Source organism: Bidens hawaiensis, unplaced genomic scaffold (assembly GCF_021521415.1).
Source record: "Bidens hawaiensis isolate Kalapana, Puna unplaced genomic scaffold, B.hawaiensis_p1.1 tig00001369_1, whole genome shotgun sequence".
NCBI classification, from domain to species: domain Eukaryota; kingdom Viridiplantae; phylum Streptophyta; class Magnoliopsida; order Asterales; family Asteraceae; genus Bidens; species Bidens hawaiensis.
The window spans coordinates 920,902-940,118 of NW_027491077.1; the positions used below are offsets into that span (position 1 = coordinate 920,902).

General features: G+C 33.7%; 1 protein-coding gene across 1 annotated transcript; it reads left to right on the forward strand.

Moving 5' to 3' along the window:
• The first annotated feature begins 807 nt into the window (after positions 1 to 807).
• LOC143572302 (protein MIZU-KUSSEI 1-like) lies at positions 808 to 1,476 on the forward strand. The gene has a single exon (XM_077057496.1). The coding sequence runs from the start codon at positions 811 to 813 to the stop codon at positions 1,474 to 1,476; it is 666 nt and encodes a 221-aa protein (XP_076913611.1). The 5' UTR covers positions 808 to 810.
• Positions 1,477 to 19,217: the final 17,741 nt, after the last annotated feature.

Sequence of the window (19,217 nt, forward strand, 5' to 3'; positions counted from 1 at the left end):
TCGTCCACATGTTCGACAAACTTTTTACTTTCCCACCCATACTTTGTATTGTTGTGACTAAAACAACCACAACCTTTTATTTGCGCCACCTTTTGATAGTCTTATTCTTACATTACATGAGAATACGAATATAAGAAATGAAGATAAAGATAACATACATTTAAGTATAATATTATGTAGTATATACGTGAAAATCACAACCTTTTGGAAACATAGTATGTGGATTGAAAGAGGGTTTGGTATAAGTTATTCATAAGGATGTAGCGATGCATGTGGTATGTAGTTAGGCTGCCTATATTGCTTGCTCTAACCAAGTAGGACCATTTAGTCGCTATTTAATTAGAGCACCTTTCTACGTACCTTACAAATTAAATTATATTATTCCAAATGACAACTAGAAAATATTAAATATATTCCATATATTTATAACAATTTTATATAAGTTTCTTTATCTGCTTCTTTCCATTAAACACGAGACTGGAAACTCATGTTATAGGTTTTCGCCCGTAGATATTTTGTTTAACCAACTAATGGCATAAGATGTTATCATAGGAAACTAATACAAACAAAATGTGATGATAGAAGAGTCATGCAAGTAAACCGGCTAAAAACATGAACAAGTTGCAAAGTGTATTATACTAGCGGCTTGATTTTAAAATGTTATAATAGGAAACCAGCGAAAACAATATCAAATTTTGAAACCTATGGTATATTAATGGATCCACCACTATAGACCATAGTGTTTACAAATATATATATACTTCCAAGATTTAGTTCCTCATAACTTATTTTGTACCATATTTACACCAAATGGAAACTCCAGCTATAGCATCACTATTACAACACACCACCGCTAGAGAAAAACGATCAAAGAGCCGCCTTGGCGGTATCTTACACTTGTTCAAGCTCCTTCCCATGTTAACCTCCGGCTGCAAGATGGTCACTCTTCTAGGCCAACCAAGGAAGCCTTTATTAACCGATCACGCCACCACCGGGACCCTATTTAGCCACCGAGGAGGCCGGGTAAGCCTAGCCATCCAAGAAGACCCACACCGTCTCCCGGTTTTCGCGATCGAGCTTCCTATGAGCTCGACCGCGTTCCAAAAGGAAATGGCATCCGATGTAGTCCGGTTATCTTTTGAAAGTGAGACCAAAACTAATAAAAAAAAGGTTCTAGAGGAGTTTGTGTGGGGGGTATATTGTAATGGAAGGAAGTATGGGTATTCTATTAGGAGAAAACAAATGACTGATGATGAGCTTCGTGTTATGCAGTCGTTGAGAGGGGTGTCAATGGGTGCCGGAGTTCTGCCGGGGCTGTCGGAAAAAGAGACGACGGTGGACGGAGAGTTGACTTATATGAGGGCTAGGTTTCAAAGAGTCGTGGGAAGTAAAGATTCTGAGGCTTTTTATATGATTAATCCTGAAGGTGCTGCTGATGGTCAAGAACTAAGTATTTTCTTTGTGAGGGTACATTAAATATAAAACAGCACATATTAATTTAGTTACACATGGATTATAATGATACTTCTAATATATTTTCTGATATTTTTTTGAGAGTTTAATGAATCGATATATCATTTTGTTGAATCAATTGTTTAACACCAGATTTGCTGTTTTTTCAACTTTTTGTGGTGTAAGATTATTATTATTTTTTTTCACCTAACTATAGGGCTGTACTTTTTCAATATTTATTTGTGTAATAAGAAATAATATTGTTACATTAATCATATGCTTTTGGGTTCTTGATTCAATAATATTTGTGATGTAAACGAACCATCTTAGGTGCGGCGTTGTGTAAACTTGAGCTCCGCTTGTTTAAAACAATGGAGCACGAGCTCTACACGATTGATCGAAATAAGAGAGGTTAATGTCACGCTGTCATCTTTCGAGGCCTTGTGTGGCACCCTGAGTTGCCCAAGGCCAACTACACTAGTACAGAATTGCCCATAAGATGCGGTTATTTCGGCCATAAGGTGCGCGCCTAGCACCGCATCTTATAGCATCGAACCTTTTGATAATCACAACCGCATCTTATACCAAACTGCATCTTCTGTTGTTAATTTTAAGACCACACATTTTGTTAATTTATTTAAAATATCGAATACCCAAAAGGTGTGGTTTTATGACCACACCTTTTACCTCTTTATTATTATTTTTTATTTTCGAAAAGTAAAAAATACTGATATACATATAATACATTAAAACCAATTTGAAATTTTCAGAATAATATAAAAAAAAGTTTCATTGTACCAAAATACATGCATAAAAGTTTAAAAATACAAGTAATACACACTAACTACTTTCCGAACCAACATCTTCATTCTTAAGACTAGAACCGACGTCTTCATTCTTGCAGCCCGAATCGTAAAAATCACCTAAAAACATAACATTACATTAATAAAATGAAGCTTAAAATATATGGAAGTGTTGGATAAGAAAATGAACGTTGTTCGTGTTCGTTTATGTTCTTTCATTAACAATATAAACGAACGTCATTTAAAAAGAGCGTAAATGAACAAACATAAATGAGTTAAAACGGGTCAGCGTCATATTATACGGAAGTGTTGGATAAGAAAATGAATGTTGTTCGTGTTCGTTTATGTTCGTTCATTAACAATATAAACGAACGCTATTTTATAAGAGCGTAAATGAACAAACATAAATGAGTTAAAACAGGTCGGGTGTTTGCTTAACCATCCATGCTTGTTAAAGCAAAATAGAAGTTGTATATTAATTACTCAAACACTTGAAAATAAAATGATAAAGAAACACTTAAACACACACATTCGCCATCAGGTTCGGATACGAGAGCATTTGTACCGATTTGTTGTTTCTCCATAGATCATAACTGAAAACGATTATAAAAACATTAGTACGTATATTAAAAAATATATGTGTGCATATACAAATTGTTATATAAACAAGTTTTTGAAAACCGTCTTGAAAAAGAGCTGATCTGACACTTGAAGTTGTTGATCATCTTCATCAACATAAAGTAACAAACAAACAAACAAACTGTTATAATGTTAACAAATTTAATTAACAAAAAATATAAGAGTAAATGGGCGGCTACCAATTGAAAAAATGAGCTACTCGCGATGTTCTCAACGTGAAATTGTGGTGAGACACGACTCACTTCATCAACAATATTAAAAACAAATTGTTAGAATATGAACTAATAAAACTAAATTTAAAAAAGATATGTATTGAAGTAAATGGATCGACTTTTTGTGAACATAAATTTGAAGTGTTTGTGGTGTCAGCGTCATGTAGTTGTGGCGAGGCGCGCGACACGAGTCTACTCTCGAGGCGCTAGGTGACTTCACTCGTTTTAGTTACATTGTAGACTTTAAGATCTTTATATGAATCAACTATACCATTCTTGGAAACCTTGACACAACCTAATCCAACAAAGTACACGAGCAATACACTTTTTATTGGGACAACCTAATTTCTTACCCAAATATATAAATAATGAAATTGAGAAACAAAAGATTACTGTGGTTTAACAATTAACAAAAAGAATTGAAGATATGACTTATCGTGTCTGTTGACTTCTAGGGCAGTATGATTTCAGTTAACGTTTCATCGTGGGTGGTCTGATTAGGGGCTGATTTAAGTGTTAGGGTTTGTAATTAGTGGCAGCTGGTTCGTTGTGGATTGATATCGCTGTAGATGGAAAGGCGATATCCAGTTATTGAGTCAGGGTTTGCAATTAGGGGCTGGTTTTGTGGAGGGTGAGGGTTTGCAATTAGGGGCTAGTATGTGGAGGGTGAAATCCATGGAGATGGAATTAGGTGGTGTACAGAGAGTTGAGTAGTTGAGTTAGACTTTTCAATTAATTTGGCGGTGAATAGATGGAGATGGAGGGAATGTAAAATATTTTGGATTTTTGGGAATAAAGTCATGTTTGCGGTGTTAGAGTTTACAATAAAATTGAAGAGTTGAGTTAGAACCGCATCTTAAGGTAAACTTCTGATTTAAAAGTTAAAACTATCCAAAAGGTGCGGTTATATTCATCAACCGCACCTCTTGTTTTTTTCCCTCGCATCTTCTGCCCACTTTTGTACTAGTGCTAATCTGTCTAGCTAGTGATTAGGGTCTATTGGTTTCGTCGTTCCTTGGACTCATCAGACAACGGCAACACCTCGTGACCGGAGATGCGTTCAGTGTGCAAACACACCTTGGTATGTACACGTCGTCTATCTCACTTCGGTTGTGCCCATTGATATCCACATTGGCTGGCAAGTAAACCCCATTGTTCATGTATAAACTTAGCAAGACGATCATAAAAAAAAGATGGTCCGTGACATTCTCTTACCATCATAACCATGCACGTGCCAGTGCATGAGCCTCACATCCGAATTAGCAACCAATAGCATGAGTGACGAGCCTCACTGATAGGGCGTTAATGGATTGTGGCTTCATTGCCAGGTGTCAGATTAGGCCTCGATACGTTAGGTTTCAACATGCCTACTTTGAAGGATCAAAGATGTCGAATTTATGGCACCGACATGCCAAGTAGTTGAACACGTTTGCATTATCTTATACTTTGATTGTGGAATCCAGGGACAAGGAGAGCTTTGAGGTTTCATGTGTACTGAGTTGGCATCCCATCCACCAAAGAAAGTCGCCCGTCCAACTAAATCATTGACAATTCCCATACATTGGCGGCAACAAAGTCTTCGGTTTAAGAACTTTTGATATGCTCACACAATCATTGTTTAGCCATCTCTTTAAGATCACTTTAGGATGAATTCACACTCCAACTTTCCCGAATACAGAACCACTCTAACCCAACTTATCACGAGGTCATCTTTCGAGGCCCTGTGTGGTGTCTTGTGTTATTCCAATGTCAGAGAATCCGTCCCACTTATAATTATAGTCTACTGGTTTGTCCTGTCTTAGAGTCATTTGACGAGCAATAACAGCTTGTGACTAGTGGGGCGTTCGATGTGTAAGCACATTTAGGTATGTTCGCGTCGTCTATCCGGCCTATCGAGACAGCGGCCGAAATTTGTTACATACTTTTCATATAACTTCGAAACAATATTTTATTTTTGATGAATTTTTAATGCTAGTTTGATAATTTAGAAACTAATTTATAATAATATACAAACAAATCACTCGTCAACATAAATGTTTTGTATACACTAATATATAAGGATCAATATGTATTTTGTTGGTGTTGTGGTGCTTCAAAAACAATGAACAAAAGAGGCTCTTTTAACTCACTCAAATAAAATTTTTAAAATTACTATATTCTAAACTATCGGATCCAACATATTACAAACGACATTCGATAAATCTATTTGACACCCTTCAGGTTTTGAACTAACCACATCTAGACACGTATACACTTAAACGGTCTGCCATAAATCTATTCCGCTGGGCCTCATATCTATTATGTTGGGCCTCATATCTATTCTCTCGGGGCAGACGAAATAATATTACGTATGCAAATGAAGCCCGATGGAATATATAGATACGAAGGCCCGACAAAATAGATATGAAGTTCGACAGAATAGATTTATTGTTGATTGTTTAAGTGTATACGTGTCTAGATATGGTTTGTTTAAAAAGGGAATGAAGTCAATAGATTTGTCACATGTCAGTTATAATATGTGGGATCCGATAGTTTAGAAAATGGCTATTTTAGATATTTTTGGTTTAAGTGTGGTAGTCAATAAATGTTGTTGGTAAAAAGGGTTATTTTAGTCACTATCCCCTTTTCAAATCAATAAGATTACGAAGGAAAATATATTTTTCTCTATTGTTAATTATTCTTTACTAGCTTTTAGCCCGTGTTTTACACGGGTTACTTTTAGTTTTTTTTTTTTAATTAATGTTTATCTATATTTTTCATTTAAGATGTGTTTAGGTATTAAACTTAAAGGTTACATGAATTTGTAAAATATGTTATATTTATTAGTTGTAGTTAAAGTATAGTTTGTTTTGTTTTTTGTTTATATCTCAAATGGGTCTCATTGGTCTAGTAGTTAACGTGACCTAACATTTTGTTATTTAAGATGCGAATTTTCGTAATATACATGAATGGATAAAGAATTTTCGTCTCAAATGTTCGTTGGTGATGTAGAACGTATATGTTGTTTAATGGATCACCAAAAATGGGCTCGCATGTGTCTGTCAATTAATGTAGCGCAACATTTTGTTTTTTGTTATTTAAAATATGTATTTTATGCTTGATAGTGAATCGAGCTTTTAATAAATTGATGTATTTGAATTTCTATATGCCAATTCTAGTTTCACGTCTATTTGAAATGGGTACGTCATGTGTTATCATTTCATTTTTGGGTGAGTTATTAATTTATTATATTTTTTCTAGTATATTTTCTTATTATTTTGTATGTCTTTATAGATTTTGTAGTTTAGTTATTATTATGTATTAAAAGAACATTTAATCTCTTATCAAATATAATAGAAGTTATATTCGTTTATGAATTATATTAACGAAAATTTTATGATCATATGTAAAAGCTAAGGTTTTAAAAATTTATCTTTTATTAATGATGTATATGTTTTAATATTTTATACATAAATTTTTGTATTTCGAAGTTTTATAGATTTATTTCTTTTTTATATTTAAAATGAGTAACAATTGGAAGCCGTCATTTGAAAGTAACGCTATAATGATAATAAACCGTCTTGAGAAACTCTTTTCTCGAATTCTTTATCAAATCCTTCGTTTCATCTAACAATTAGAAATCCTAAGTTAATATTCACCTTAATTAGGATGAATGTTGTTATTAAGTGGAAGTTTTGTATGTTGTTGAAGGGATTTGTGTTTGTTCTTAGTTTATTTAATCATACATTGTGTCAATAACAATTTACAACCACTTTTAAAATAAAATATTGGTTTTAAATAATCACAACTATCACCTTTTGGCAACTGCCGATCATAACTAACGAAATGACAATTGACAGTCCCACATTTTATCATTTTTTTTCTACCAATGAACCCTGACTAACGAAATCCTAACGTCGTTAGTTTTCATGATGTGATATTGTTATTTGGCACATATGTGGCATGCTTATGTGACATATTTCACTACTACCACCACCATGGTAGTCACCACTACCCCGACCTCCACCACCACCAGTTTCCTATAATATTAAAATATGTTATATACTCCCTCCGTCCCATTTTAAATGTCTATTTTTCCATTTTTGGTTGTCCCAATTTAAATGTCATTTCTACACATATAAATTCAATTTCCAATTGTTCCCTTACTATTACATATACTAGATGTTTCGTTTTACAAAAAATGGTTATTAGCCATAATAAGTTAAAGGACATTATTGTCATTTTACAGCTCATAAAATAAAATGATCAAACATTTCTTAATTTGTGTGTTTTGGGTACCATGACATTTAAAATGGGACGGAGGTAGTAGGTTTTATTAGGTGAATTTTGACTTTTGAAGTCAAACCAACAAGTTTAAAAAGAAGATAAACTATTAATATGAATTTTGTCACTTAACTTCTACAGTTCAGCTTGTACTTCAATGAAGCAAATGATAATACAAGCTTTAACCTTGATGGCTCCTCCTGCCAAATATGAAGTTGATATTATGACTCATGTATAAATAGTCCATTACAAAGCATGATCACAAAGAAATTGTGTATACCTGTTGTATTTTCTTTATCAGAAGAATTATATTTTGATAATACAATGGATCTAAAATAGCATTCTTCTTTTTTCAAGGTATTCATAAAATTCTATCAAGGTTAGGTGTGACTGCGCAAACCCGTTAGCATGATTACAAAAACACAATGCAATAAATTTCAGACGACTTTTAACCCGTGTGACCCATAAGACCCTTTTATGATTATGTTTTATTCTTTCTTCTAGTAGTGTTAATTAGAGCTTGTAAATGTAGAAAGTTTTCTAAAAGTGTTTATATAAGTATATCTATAGTTACTACTCTAAAAATATACGCTATTTATTATAACTTCAAGATGTATTTCCAATCAACTTACATGCTAATTTAAGCCAATAAAAGAACCGAACATTAACGAAATGTTCGGCTGGAAGTTCATCTTTGTTTATTTAAAACACGTACAAACATGAACATGAATTTTGTTTATTCATTTATGTTCGTGAGCATCCGGTTATGTTCGTTTATTTACGTTGATGTATTTTCGTTCGTTTATGTTTTATAAACATCTAAGTAGTTATATATATATATATATACACACACAAATATGAAAATAAAAAGGACTCGTTAAAATGAATGAGGTAAATTTAAGCCACTAATTTAGATGTGCTTTCTGGATAAATTGTGATGTATTAGACTTGTCCATTTCCATTGCAAACTGTTCATTTAGATTTCAAATGAACGAACATGAATGCACACGGACATGCCCTTATTTTTATGAACGAACATAAACAAAGAAATGATAAGGTACATTGGAATACCAAGAATTACATTATGCCAACGGCCTAGTGTTTCCTATTTTCTAAAAGACGAAGCTAAATATTTTGCTCTAAACGTAAACAAAATATGTAACCTCAATTATGACCGCATCTCAATCAAATACTCTTCTTGTTAACACTGGACCGTTAATGATTTATGACCCGCATCAATTGAGAAAGAAGCCAACACCTTAAACGTTAACTTTCTAAACTTGTTGTATTGATGCATGAAAATATTTATTCCAGAATTGACATTGTTTTCAACATGCTTGATATCTGATAATAAAATATCAGTTGGTTGCTACTCGCTACCCAAAACAACATCAGCAATGTTCTTGAAATAAGATGTTTTAATCAAGTCAAATGCTTCAACATTTGTGATTCTTTTGCAATAGAAAGTTGGTATTACCTACAAGTGATTATTTTGTTTTTAGTTTTTTTAATAAACAGATTTCGGTAATTATCAAAGGTAAAACAAAGTTGCATACCTTTGCTTTTTACCTAACTATAGAGACTTCATTCCCGTCTCATAAAACATGTCTTATCGAATAAAAATGTATTCTTTGCTCATTTTTGACGAACTTCGCCGAAAATAAAACACACATTTTACACTACAGTTATTAAAAAATTAATGTAAAAAAAGGTTTTAAACTACATAAAACATACAAAGTCACACACATACCCAAGATCACATTATAAAAACATATTACATATATAGTAAAAACAACTAACCTTGAGTGTAGTAACAAGACACTCTAATAAGATTGCTACTTCAAAGAAATAGCACGCAACTCAAGTTGCTAGAACAGTTCTCCGTTTGTAATATGCGAAATTATATTATTTCTTTATTTATGTGCAAAACTGCAGATACCACATTCGTTTTATTTATATACTTAAACTTACAAATAAGTAAAACATGTAATTGAGTTGAAAATGAAGTTTCAAACACCAACAATATCGTTATCTAAAATATAGATTATTAACAAAATCATATAAATCCAAAAGTCAAACAAACAAATATTAATAAAAAAACAAAAACTTTGCAAATTAAATAAGCATCTAAATTAAATTGAGTTCTGATATGCAAAAAAATCAGAAGATAAAACAATTTACAAATCCTTAAAATAAGTTATATCCAATCTACATAAAAGAAATTATTTGACCATGAAACCCAAAGTTTACTGGAATACCCCACTAAAGTATTTACGTAAATTAAAACCAATCAACATGAAGTTAAATTTTAAAAATAACCGTTTGATCATTAAAGTCATACTCCACCAGAATACCCTACTAAGGTGCTTAGCCCAAAACATTAAAGCTACCATATTCAATAATCTGATACATTAACATTAAAAGTAAACATAATGTAACATCCAAAATTTGATAATAATAAATAAAGGAATTGTGTTTGTTTAAATGTGTGTTAATATTTATGTAAGATTAAATAAAATAAAAGAGTATGGACTTGGTTAGTGAAAGATGGATTAAGAGGTGGTGATGGGGCTTAGGTCCATGGGCTTAAGGGAGTATAAATACTCCTTAAACCTCCCTAAAACCCCCATTTCCATCTCCTAGCCTCCCTACACAAACTAAAACACACACAAAATCTCTCTTGAAATCGGCCAAGGATCTAAGACCAAAACCAAGCTTAGATCTTTATAGATCTTGACTATACAAGCAATATACCAGTTTATCGTTGCATATCAAAGCTAACCGTAGCCTTTAAGCGTGAAAAGGTATGTTCTTTACATATAAAGATTTCATTTTTATGAACGGTTTGCCCTAAAACTTGACATGAAGGCTAATCGGGTGTAGTTATACCATAAAAATGTGAACTTGACGTTAAAAGTGAACTAAATTAAGTTACGGGCATATACGGTTTACTTAGAAACCCTAGATCTAGTTAAAATGGGTTTATAATCAATAAAGGTTGGAACTTTATTCATAAACGATCTAGATCTTGGCCTAGGACAGAAAATGGAACGTTTGGAGAGTTATATGGCACTTAACTATGCAATTGGATGTTTGATATAAGGTGAAAAACGAAAATAAAGGTGATAGCTATCTACAGTGGTTGTATTCGAATGGGCCACCATTCGAATACAGTGCCACAGTGGGTGTATGCGAGTGAGCGACCAATCGAATACTTGGGGAATTCACATATACGTGTAATCTAATACAACAAAGAAATAAAGACATAAAGAAGGGCAGAAAGGTTATACATGTAGCAAGTTCTATTCGCGTACAAGGAGCATTCTAGTATGATGGTATTCGAATACAATCCCCTTGTGCATGAAAGTGTTCTATTTGAATGCAACGACACCAAGGTGGACCATTAGAATACAGTTCCAACTCGAATACAAGTGGTCCATTCGAATACAGGTCTCTTAGAACTCAAATATATCCTAACACTTTCCTATTCGAATACAAGAGTATTCTAATATAAGCCCATTCGAATAACTACAACTCACTCAACATAGCTGACTTTTAGTATGAACGCAAGTGAATAGATTGCAACAGCTAGCTTGAGGGAGACACATGACAGGATTGGAAGAGGCTGACATCTGAAGATCTGTTATGATGTTTTGATATTACATGCTATGTTATGTTTTAAAAAGACAAGTTACGAACGTTTGTAATGAATGGTTGAATTTTAATGTTATTCCGCGAGAGTTTTAATTAACTCTTTTTTGTTGAACTATGTTTATGAGTAAATCCAACGTCCATAAATTTGTAGATCACAATTTAAAATTAAACATAAATTGTGATCACATAACCTAATTCACTTCAGCTTGAAGCCTCTGATTAAAATTAAACATAAATTTGTAGATCACAATTTTGAAGTTTGTAAGGCCCTGGTCCCGGTGCCCTACTTTGGTGTTGGATTTACTCAAAATACATTTCTAAATATCATAGTGAATTAAAAATTTTCGCGGAATAATTAAATAACAACCATTCGTTACAGAAGTTTTAAAGTTTAAACAATATAAAACATGGCTTCAAGTTCAAAACATCATAAATTAAGTCTTCGGATGCCAGCTTATTTATTCTTCTACCATGTGCCCCTCTTCAAGCCAGTTGTCTCATCCTACTCACCTGCGTGCATACTAAAAGTCAGCTACGCTGAGTGAGCTCTAGTTAATCAAGCAACATACAATACATTCATATACTAAGTACTTAACCTACTTTACTTTCTTTCGTACATGCATAAATACATACTTTCATTCCTACTTTCATACTTTCGTTCTTTCATGCTTTCTTGTTTTAGCTTACTTATATATACATAATTATTTCTACGTTTTAAAGAGCCCTTCGCCCTATAACCTCACATATATTATTATTGGGGTTTGTCACTCTCCTTTCACAGATATTATTAGGGTCTGCCACCATTATTTCACAGATATTATTAGGGTCTGCCACCCTCCTTTCACATATATTATTATGGTCTGTCACCCTCCTTTCATAGATATTATTAGGGTCTGCCACCCTCATTTCACAGATATTATAGGGCATGCCACCCTTTTACCGTCAATTCATACATACCTTCCTTTTATAATATATTTATATACTTCATACATATCCTCAACCCTTTTCTATATCATTCATATATCATACATACATTATTCATAAACATACCCACATTATTCACAAGTATTCATATATCATACACTTACCACTTAAGGTAAGTGTATTAACGAATCACATCGAGTATGCACACAGCCCCGAAAACATAACAAGGAAATGGGGCTAGAAACTCACCTGAGCTAGGTTCCTTTCCGAGTTAATGATTACTTCTTTCCTTAACTTGGCGCGACTGGCTGTATAACAATTACAAGTATTAATTATCTATTACTACTCGCATCATATTTCTAGTTTAAAATAGCCTCAACGAACGGGGGTCCTTGGGCAACACCCATGGCAGCGGGATCTTGGGGCAGCAGCCCCTAGCAGGGTCCAAGGGGCAGAGCCCTTTGCTAGGGTTGAGTTGCCATGTCAGCTTGGAAAAACATTATTTTCATTAATAAATTTTTACTCAAAACCTCATCAGAATACTTAAGTTCGGCCTTTCTTTCTAAGTCATTTCCCGTTTTAAACGTTGCATGTAGTTACTAATTAGTTCCTTATTCCTGACTTATATGCCACATACGTTTATACTCATCGCTTAGGTACTTATACGCCATATACCCTTTCGTTTCCCGAATCGTTACTTATGCCCCGCATATTTTTTCCCCTCTCGTATAAGTCATTCCCGTATAAGTATTTTCAGCGTATAAGTCCCTTCAGTGTGTAAGTCCCTTTCCAGCGCGTAAGTCCTTACCGGCGTGTAAGTCCTCACTATGTAAGTACTTATGCACCACATAAGTACTTATGCGCCGCATAAGCACTTATACGCCGTATAAGTGCTTATGCTCAAAACCTCATTAGAATACTTAAGTTCGGTCTTTCTTTCTAAGTCATTTCCCGTTTTAAACGTTGCATGTAGTTACTAATTAGTTCCTTATTCCTGACTTATAAGCCACATAAGTTTATACTCATCGCTTAGGTACTTATACGCCGTATACCCTTTCGTTTCCCGAATCTTAACTTATGCCCCGCATATTTTTTCCAGTGCGTAAGTTCCTCTCGTATAAGTCATCCCCGTATAAGTATTTTCAGCGTATAAGTCCCTTCAGTGTATAAGTCCCTTTTCTAGCGTGTAAGTCCTTACCGGCGTGTAAGTCCTCACTGTGTAAGTACTTATGCGCCGCATAAGTACTTATACGCGATTCCGGTGTCGTCGGCCGCCGTCGATAGCCGTGTTTGACCTTAAAGTGTTCGTTTAGGTCCAGTTAACCTTAGTTGATCTAGTGGTGAGCTAAGGTGATCCTTAAGCCCGTTTTCCACTCATTTAACACTCGTTAAGATCTAGATCTTTGAGTATAACGGCCAAACGACATTCCGAGCGGTTGTGTCGGGTTCCTATGAGGTCGGTTCTACTATAATGAATAGTATATTACCTTGTCTCGGTCTCGGTTTGATGAACGAGGCGGTGTAGAGATTGTTTGGCTTAAGTGTGTGTTTTCAATGGTGTAGGCTGTGTTGTAAATGAAAGAGATGGATGGAAAGGTTTGGGTTTTAGGGTATTTATACCCTTGGCCCATGGACCTTATGCCCATCTTTCTTATCTAAGTCCATGACTTGTATCCAGTCCATTTTCCATTAACTAATCTCGGCTCTTGCTCGTTTATTATTTATTTTAAATAAATAGTTCCTTCAACCTTGAAATAATCTTTTCGTCGATAATAATATCATATTATTTTATTGATAAAATTCTAGGAGTTACAGAGTTTATCAGTAAAGTATCTAAGGTAAAATCAAGACGAATCTGGATGTGGTCAAACCTATAGAAACAACATTAATAGTTGTAAAACATAGTACTTGTAGCAATCAGATCTTTTAACATTAATGAATAGCAGCGATGACTTTCTTAAAGATCAATCAGAGTTCCATTGTAACAAACCGCTCCAAACATATTCAAAATAATAATAATAATAATAATAATAATAATAATAATAATAATAATAATAATAATAATAATAATAATAAATGTATATGATTAAGAAGGGGTAAAGTTTCAGCAACTTATCCAGTCATGATTTGGTTATCGGGATCATAAACCTCAAATGATCTACAATAACTAACAAAAAGATAACGAAAAATAACACTAATCAGAACACTAACGAAAATAACCTTTTGAAATTGAATACTACAATAATAATATATATCATAAAACCTTAAAAAAATTAACGAAAAAACATAATAAATAAAGAACTATGAATCTTCAATAGTTAACAAAGGCCGATCTTAAATATATAACAAAAGCCAATCAATTTTAGGTATACATATAGATTAGGAACAATGATACAACTTACTTATTGAATTCGATTTGAAATTAGCATAATAAGAAAAAAGACGTTTGCAAAAAAAAAAGATTCAAAATAAGTGTGCAATTAATGTGTTGTTGAAGCGATGAAATCGCACCATGGAATCGTTGATTGAAAGGTAAGGTTTTGCAATTGTGAAGTTAGAGAAAGACTTTCAATCCACCAAGACCTTTGCTCGGTCTTTTCCATGTTTCAATCCACACCAGCGATAAGGTGTGTGTGAGCAAGGTCTCGCTGGAAATGAAAGAGGAAAATGTTAAGATGACTTGTTATGACCCGTGGGCTATTCGGGTTTCATTGTAAGCCCCATACCTGTCAAAGCGGTTCAAACACATAAAAAGACTCCATTCATAAATGAAGCAATATGGTGGCTTGAGAGGGGGCATAGAGTGACCATAGCGCGACACGTAGGATATTAAAGGTTTCGTTCGTATTACGGGGTTATTTTATATTACTTGTTTCTAATATATATATATATAGGGGATGGATCTTGAGAGAAGTGATATACAGCGAGAAGTGCGAGAAGCGAATGTATAACTCCATTAATCCTTAATTTCACTCCCTTTCATATGATGTTACATACATATATGTAGGTTGGTTGTATTTATGTCTTAATTACACATTCAAACCAACCTACAAACATATAAATGTACCAAGCAACATTCAAACCTATGTACCTACACACATACAAAACATACATACACATATACAAACATGCGTACACATATACAAACATACGCACCTACACACATACATATGCACCTATACAACGCACGTACACATAAGAAAGGGAGTGAAATTAGGGATTAATGGAGTTACACATTCACTTCTCGCACTTCTCGCTGTAAAAAACCTTCTGAAATGATCCAATACCGATATATATATATATATATATATATACATTTGATTTTTATTTTATGTATTGTAAGGAAGTTAATAATTATATACTTAGGATTTGATAATGAAAATTATTTTACAAATAAATTAAATGTTGTAACCTGTTTTAAAAGTTATATGGGTTTGATAAAACTCATGACCCATTTATATTTTTTAATATAAAATTGTTTCTAAATTATAAATCATATCTTTAAAAAAAAGTTTAAATATTAATTTTTAGTATATCCCTATTTTGTAGGATTTTCATATCAAAATAATTTGGTGGCTTGTGAGGGGGAGGGGAGTGACCAGAGCGCAATACGTAGGATATTAAATGTTTCGTTCGTATTACGGGGTTATTTTTTATTACTCGTTTCTAATATATATATATATATATATATATTTGATTTTAATTTTATGTATTGTTAGGAAGTTAATTATTATATTCTTAGGATTTGTTGATGAAAATTGTTTCACAAATAACTTTGATGTTATAACCTGGTTTAAGAGTTATATGGGTTTGGTAAAACCCATGACCCGTTTCTTTTTTTTTTAATATAACATTGTTTCTTGGTTATAAATCATATTTTTTTAAAATTAAAATTAAATATTAATTTTTTGTATATCCCTATTTTATAGGATTTTCATATAAAATATTTGGTGAGATTAATTTTTATTTTAATGAGATGTTATAACACATTTAAGGACTGTCTAGGTTTGGTAAAACCCATACCTGTGAATTCGGGTCAAATGCATGAGAAACCTTCATTTAAAAATCAAGCAATCTGATGGCTTCCATAAAAGGGGGGCGACTATATCGCGACACGTAGAATTTTTAAGCTTTCGTTTATATATATATTATAAATAGATGTGGATTTTCAATAGACACAATAAGTCAAAACATTATTAGATAGGTTACGTGGCTTTATAATCCTCTCACGCCCTTGTATATTGTTATTTTTTTACACTAATTTCTCGCTAATCGTTTTAATATGATTTTTCCGTTTAAGAAAAAAAAATAGTAACTAGATAAATATATATCAAACTCGTAACTCTTAATATGATTTTTTAGTTACTTTCTTAATTAATTGTGAATTAATTTAGTTTTGTCGAAACTCTTACTCACTGGACCATAATAATAATAATTTATCTGACAATTTAAATAACAGCTTTACATTTTATTTACATTCCATTTATCTTACCCATAAGGTATTAGTGTAAAATATTTGGTTTGGTCAAAAATCGGTTTAAGGATAATGTAACCAAATTTTTTAAGTGATGAATAGTGCTTGTATGATAATAACGAAGATAAACAATAACACAGAGATTTATTGCGAGGAAAAGCCCTTGATCTTGGTCGGATCGCCGGCACAAAAACCCGGGTGATGACAAATCGTCTATCACCAGTTTATTAATTAAAAGGGGTGTTACAAAGGTTGGAGATTATGATCAGTGAATACAAAAGTTACTAAGTGTGTGTGAATATTGCTCTAATGATCTCTAAGTATTGCCTAACGAATATGCTGTGTCTACCTAACTGATCATAAGCTCGATTATATACAAAATAAACGCTAACAACAAGTACTATTATTTCGCCACTTCTCCATGACCCGTTGCAGTTTGTTGACCATGTGCGTAACCTCATGGAATTGGGAATAAATAGGTGGACTAAGTCTCATAGTCGTTACATCTGTTAATCACAACACCACTCAAATAAAACAATCGTTAGTAAACAAATAATGCCGAGGATCCTTGATCCTGCACAACCTGGAACATATCCCATGGATATTTGATCCAAAAGCTGCATAAGGATAACGTATCATCAGTATAAAAATCTATGCCCTAACAATTGCCCCAAAATGGCGGTTGTTTGTGGATAACAACTGTCATTTTTGAAATTCAAAATTCCTGAAAAAATAAGATGATTAGACGCGAGTCAGAAATAATTATTAACACTTAACCTGATTAACGCTTGCCGCCTATATATGTGGTTAGCATAATCCATTTATATCCACATTCTTCAGCAGCAAAACAAATATCCTTCTCTCTATCTTTTCATTTCTATTTTAACATGTCGACCGTTTCTGTATCTTCTTATTCTTCTAAACATTCGGATTCGAACGAACTCCGACCACAAGGTCTTCTTTCTAACTATTCCTTCGAGATCTGCAAATTCACCGACCCGGAAGTCGATGATCTCCGACCATTTTTTCCGGCCGGCACCATTTTTCGTCCCTTTGATTCCACTGAACGGAGTGAAAGCGTATCCAAATTCTGGATCTACTTTCTGGCTCAACCTTTTTTAATAGGTTACACATACCCCTTTCCAAGTTTCACCGAAAGCTTCTTTACCTTGACCGGAATCAGCTACATTCAGGCGATGCCCATGTTGTGGAGGGTACACCACACTATTGAAAGGATCATTGATGAAGAAGGTCTCGAGTTCGGCTTATCAGAGTTGTCATATCTTTACACCCTGGTCACTCACAGATCTAAGCGTTTCGTCTTGAAATCCAAACCACATCAATCAACTCCCATCCTTAAGGCCACCCAAAATGGGTCATTCTGGAAAAACCAATATTTCTTTGTTAAAAATGACTCAATCCCTGGCGGGTCTGATTTACCCAAGAGGTGGATTAAGGAGGGTAGGATCATGGATCCTTAGGTAACATAGTGAGGATACTTGATTCTTCAATTAATGAATTATTCTTTCTTTTACAGTTGATAACTTTGCATTGTTGGCCAAGCTTCCTGGAGTTGAAGGGAGTGTTAAGAAGTTACTTACACTTGATCCAGAGGTTAGAACGTTTCAAGCTAAGTTTACCGAAGCTTTTCAAGAGACCATTTCAGAATCTATTAGCAACATGTCAAGTAAGACTGATAATATTATTTAATATTAATTGAAAATAATAGAAAACTTATCTTTAAACTGTGCTTTGTAGGTGCTCAGAAATCTGGTAAGTCTGCCTCTCAATTCTCCCTCGAAGACATTGAATGTCTCATTGTGAAGATGCATACCCCAAAATCCACACCGATTCATGAGCCACGCCCCGTCACGACCCGAGCCAAGTTAGGAACTTCCAAGAGGAAGAAAACTGCCAAGTCAGATGACCTTTTTGAAGCTGGAAAGGATCTCATTATCACCGTAAGGATCCTTTATCCTCTTTACTCATTATTGTAAACACAAGATCCTTTTGAACTTATTATGTTATAACTCACAGGCCTTGGACTCTGCTAAGATGCTACCATGATAAGATAATCAAGGATTATGAGGAGACCCTGTCTGGAATGAGGGCCATGGATGTTGCAAAGGACAAAGCCCTTGCACAAATGATCAAGGAAAAGAAGCAGGCAGAAGAACTTGCATCCTTAGTCTAAGCTCAGCTGCAAGAGGAAGTGACCCGCACCACTAATGAAACAAATATTTGGGTTGCCAAGTCGGTTCCCCAAGCTAGGATCAAAATTATGACCGAGGCTAATGATCCTGATGTGTTTTAAAACACAGTTATTTTCCACACCTTTTATCGTCACTCTAATTACTTAATTATATAATAAATAATGGTTTTTACCTTGTTTTGGCATGATCTTACAAATTTGATATCTTTCGTAGGTTACGGGTTTTAAAAGAGAAAAAAAAGACCCAGTTTGCAAGACTTGAAGAGCCTTTTTTTTTATCAATTCTTGAAGACTAAACTCAAGGCCCGACCCAAGCCCACAAGGGGAAAGCCTTTTGTGATTTTGATCTTTAAAGTCGAATTCTTTTTCAATTGAGTTAGGGTTTGAGTTGTTATTGATTATCATTGATTGTTGAAGGATTTTAATTATGTTTGTGGTGATAAATGATGTTTATTGTGAGTTATAGCTGTTGTCCAAAAATTATAACTAGCTAATATTCTTTGTTCTACCTAGGTTTGATGATTATTGTAAGGTTTTAGCGAGTTGATGAGATTGTTTGATCAATATGACATGAATTGCTATTG

What these genes read in the sequence shown, in the direction of transcription:
- LOC143572302 (XM_077057496.1), top strand. Translation starts at nt 811, where the DNA reads ATGGAAACTCCAGCTATAGCATCACTATTACAACACACCACCGCTAGA.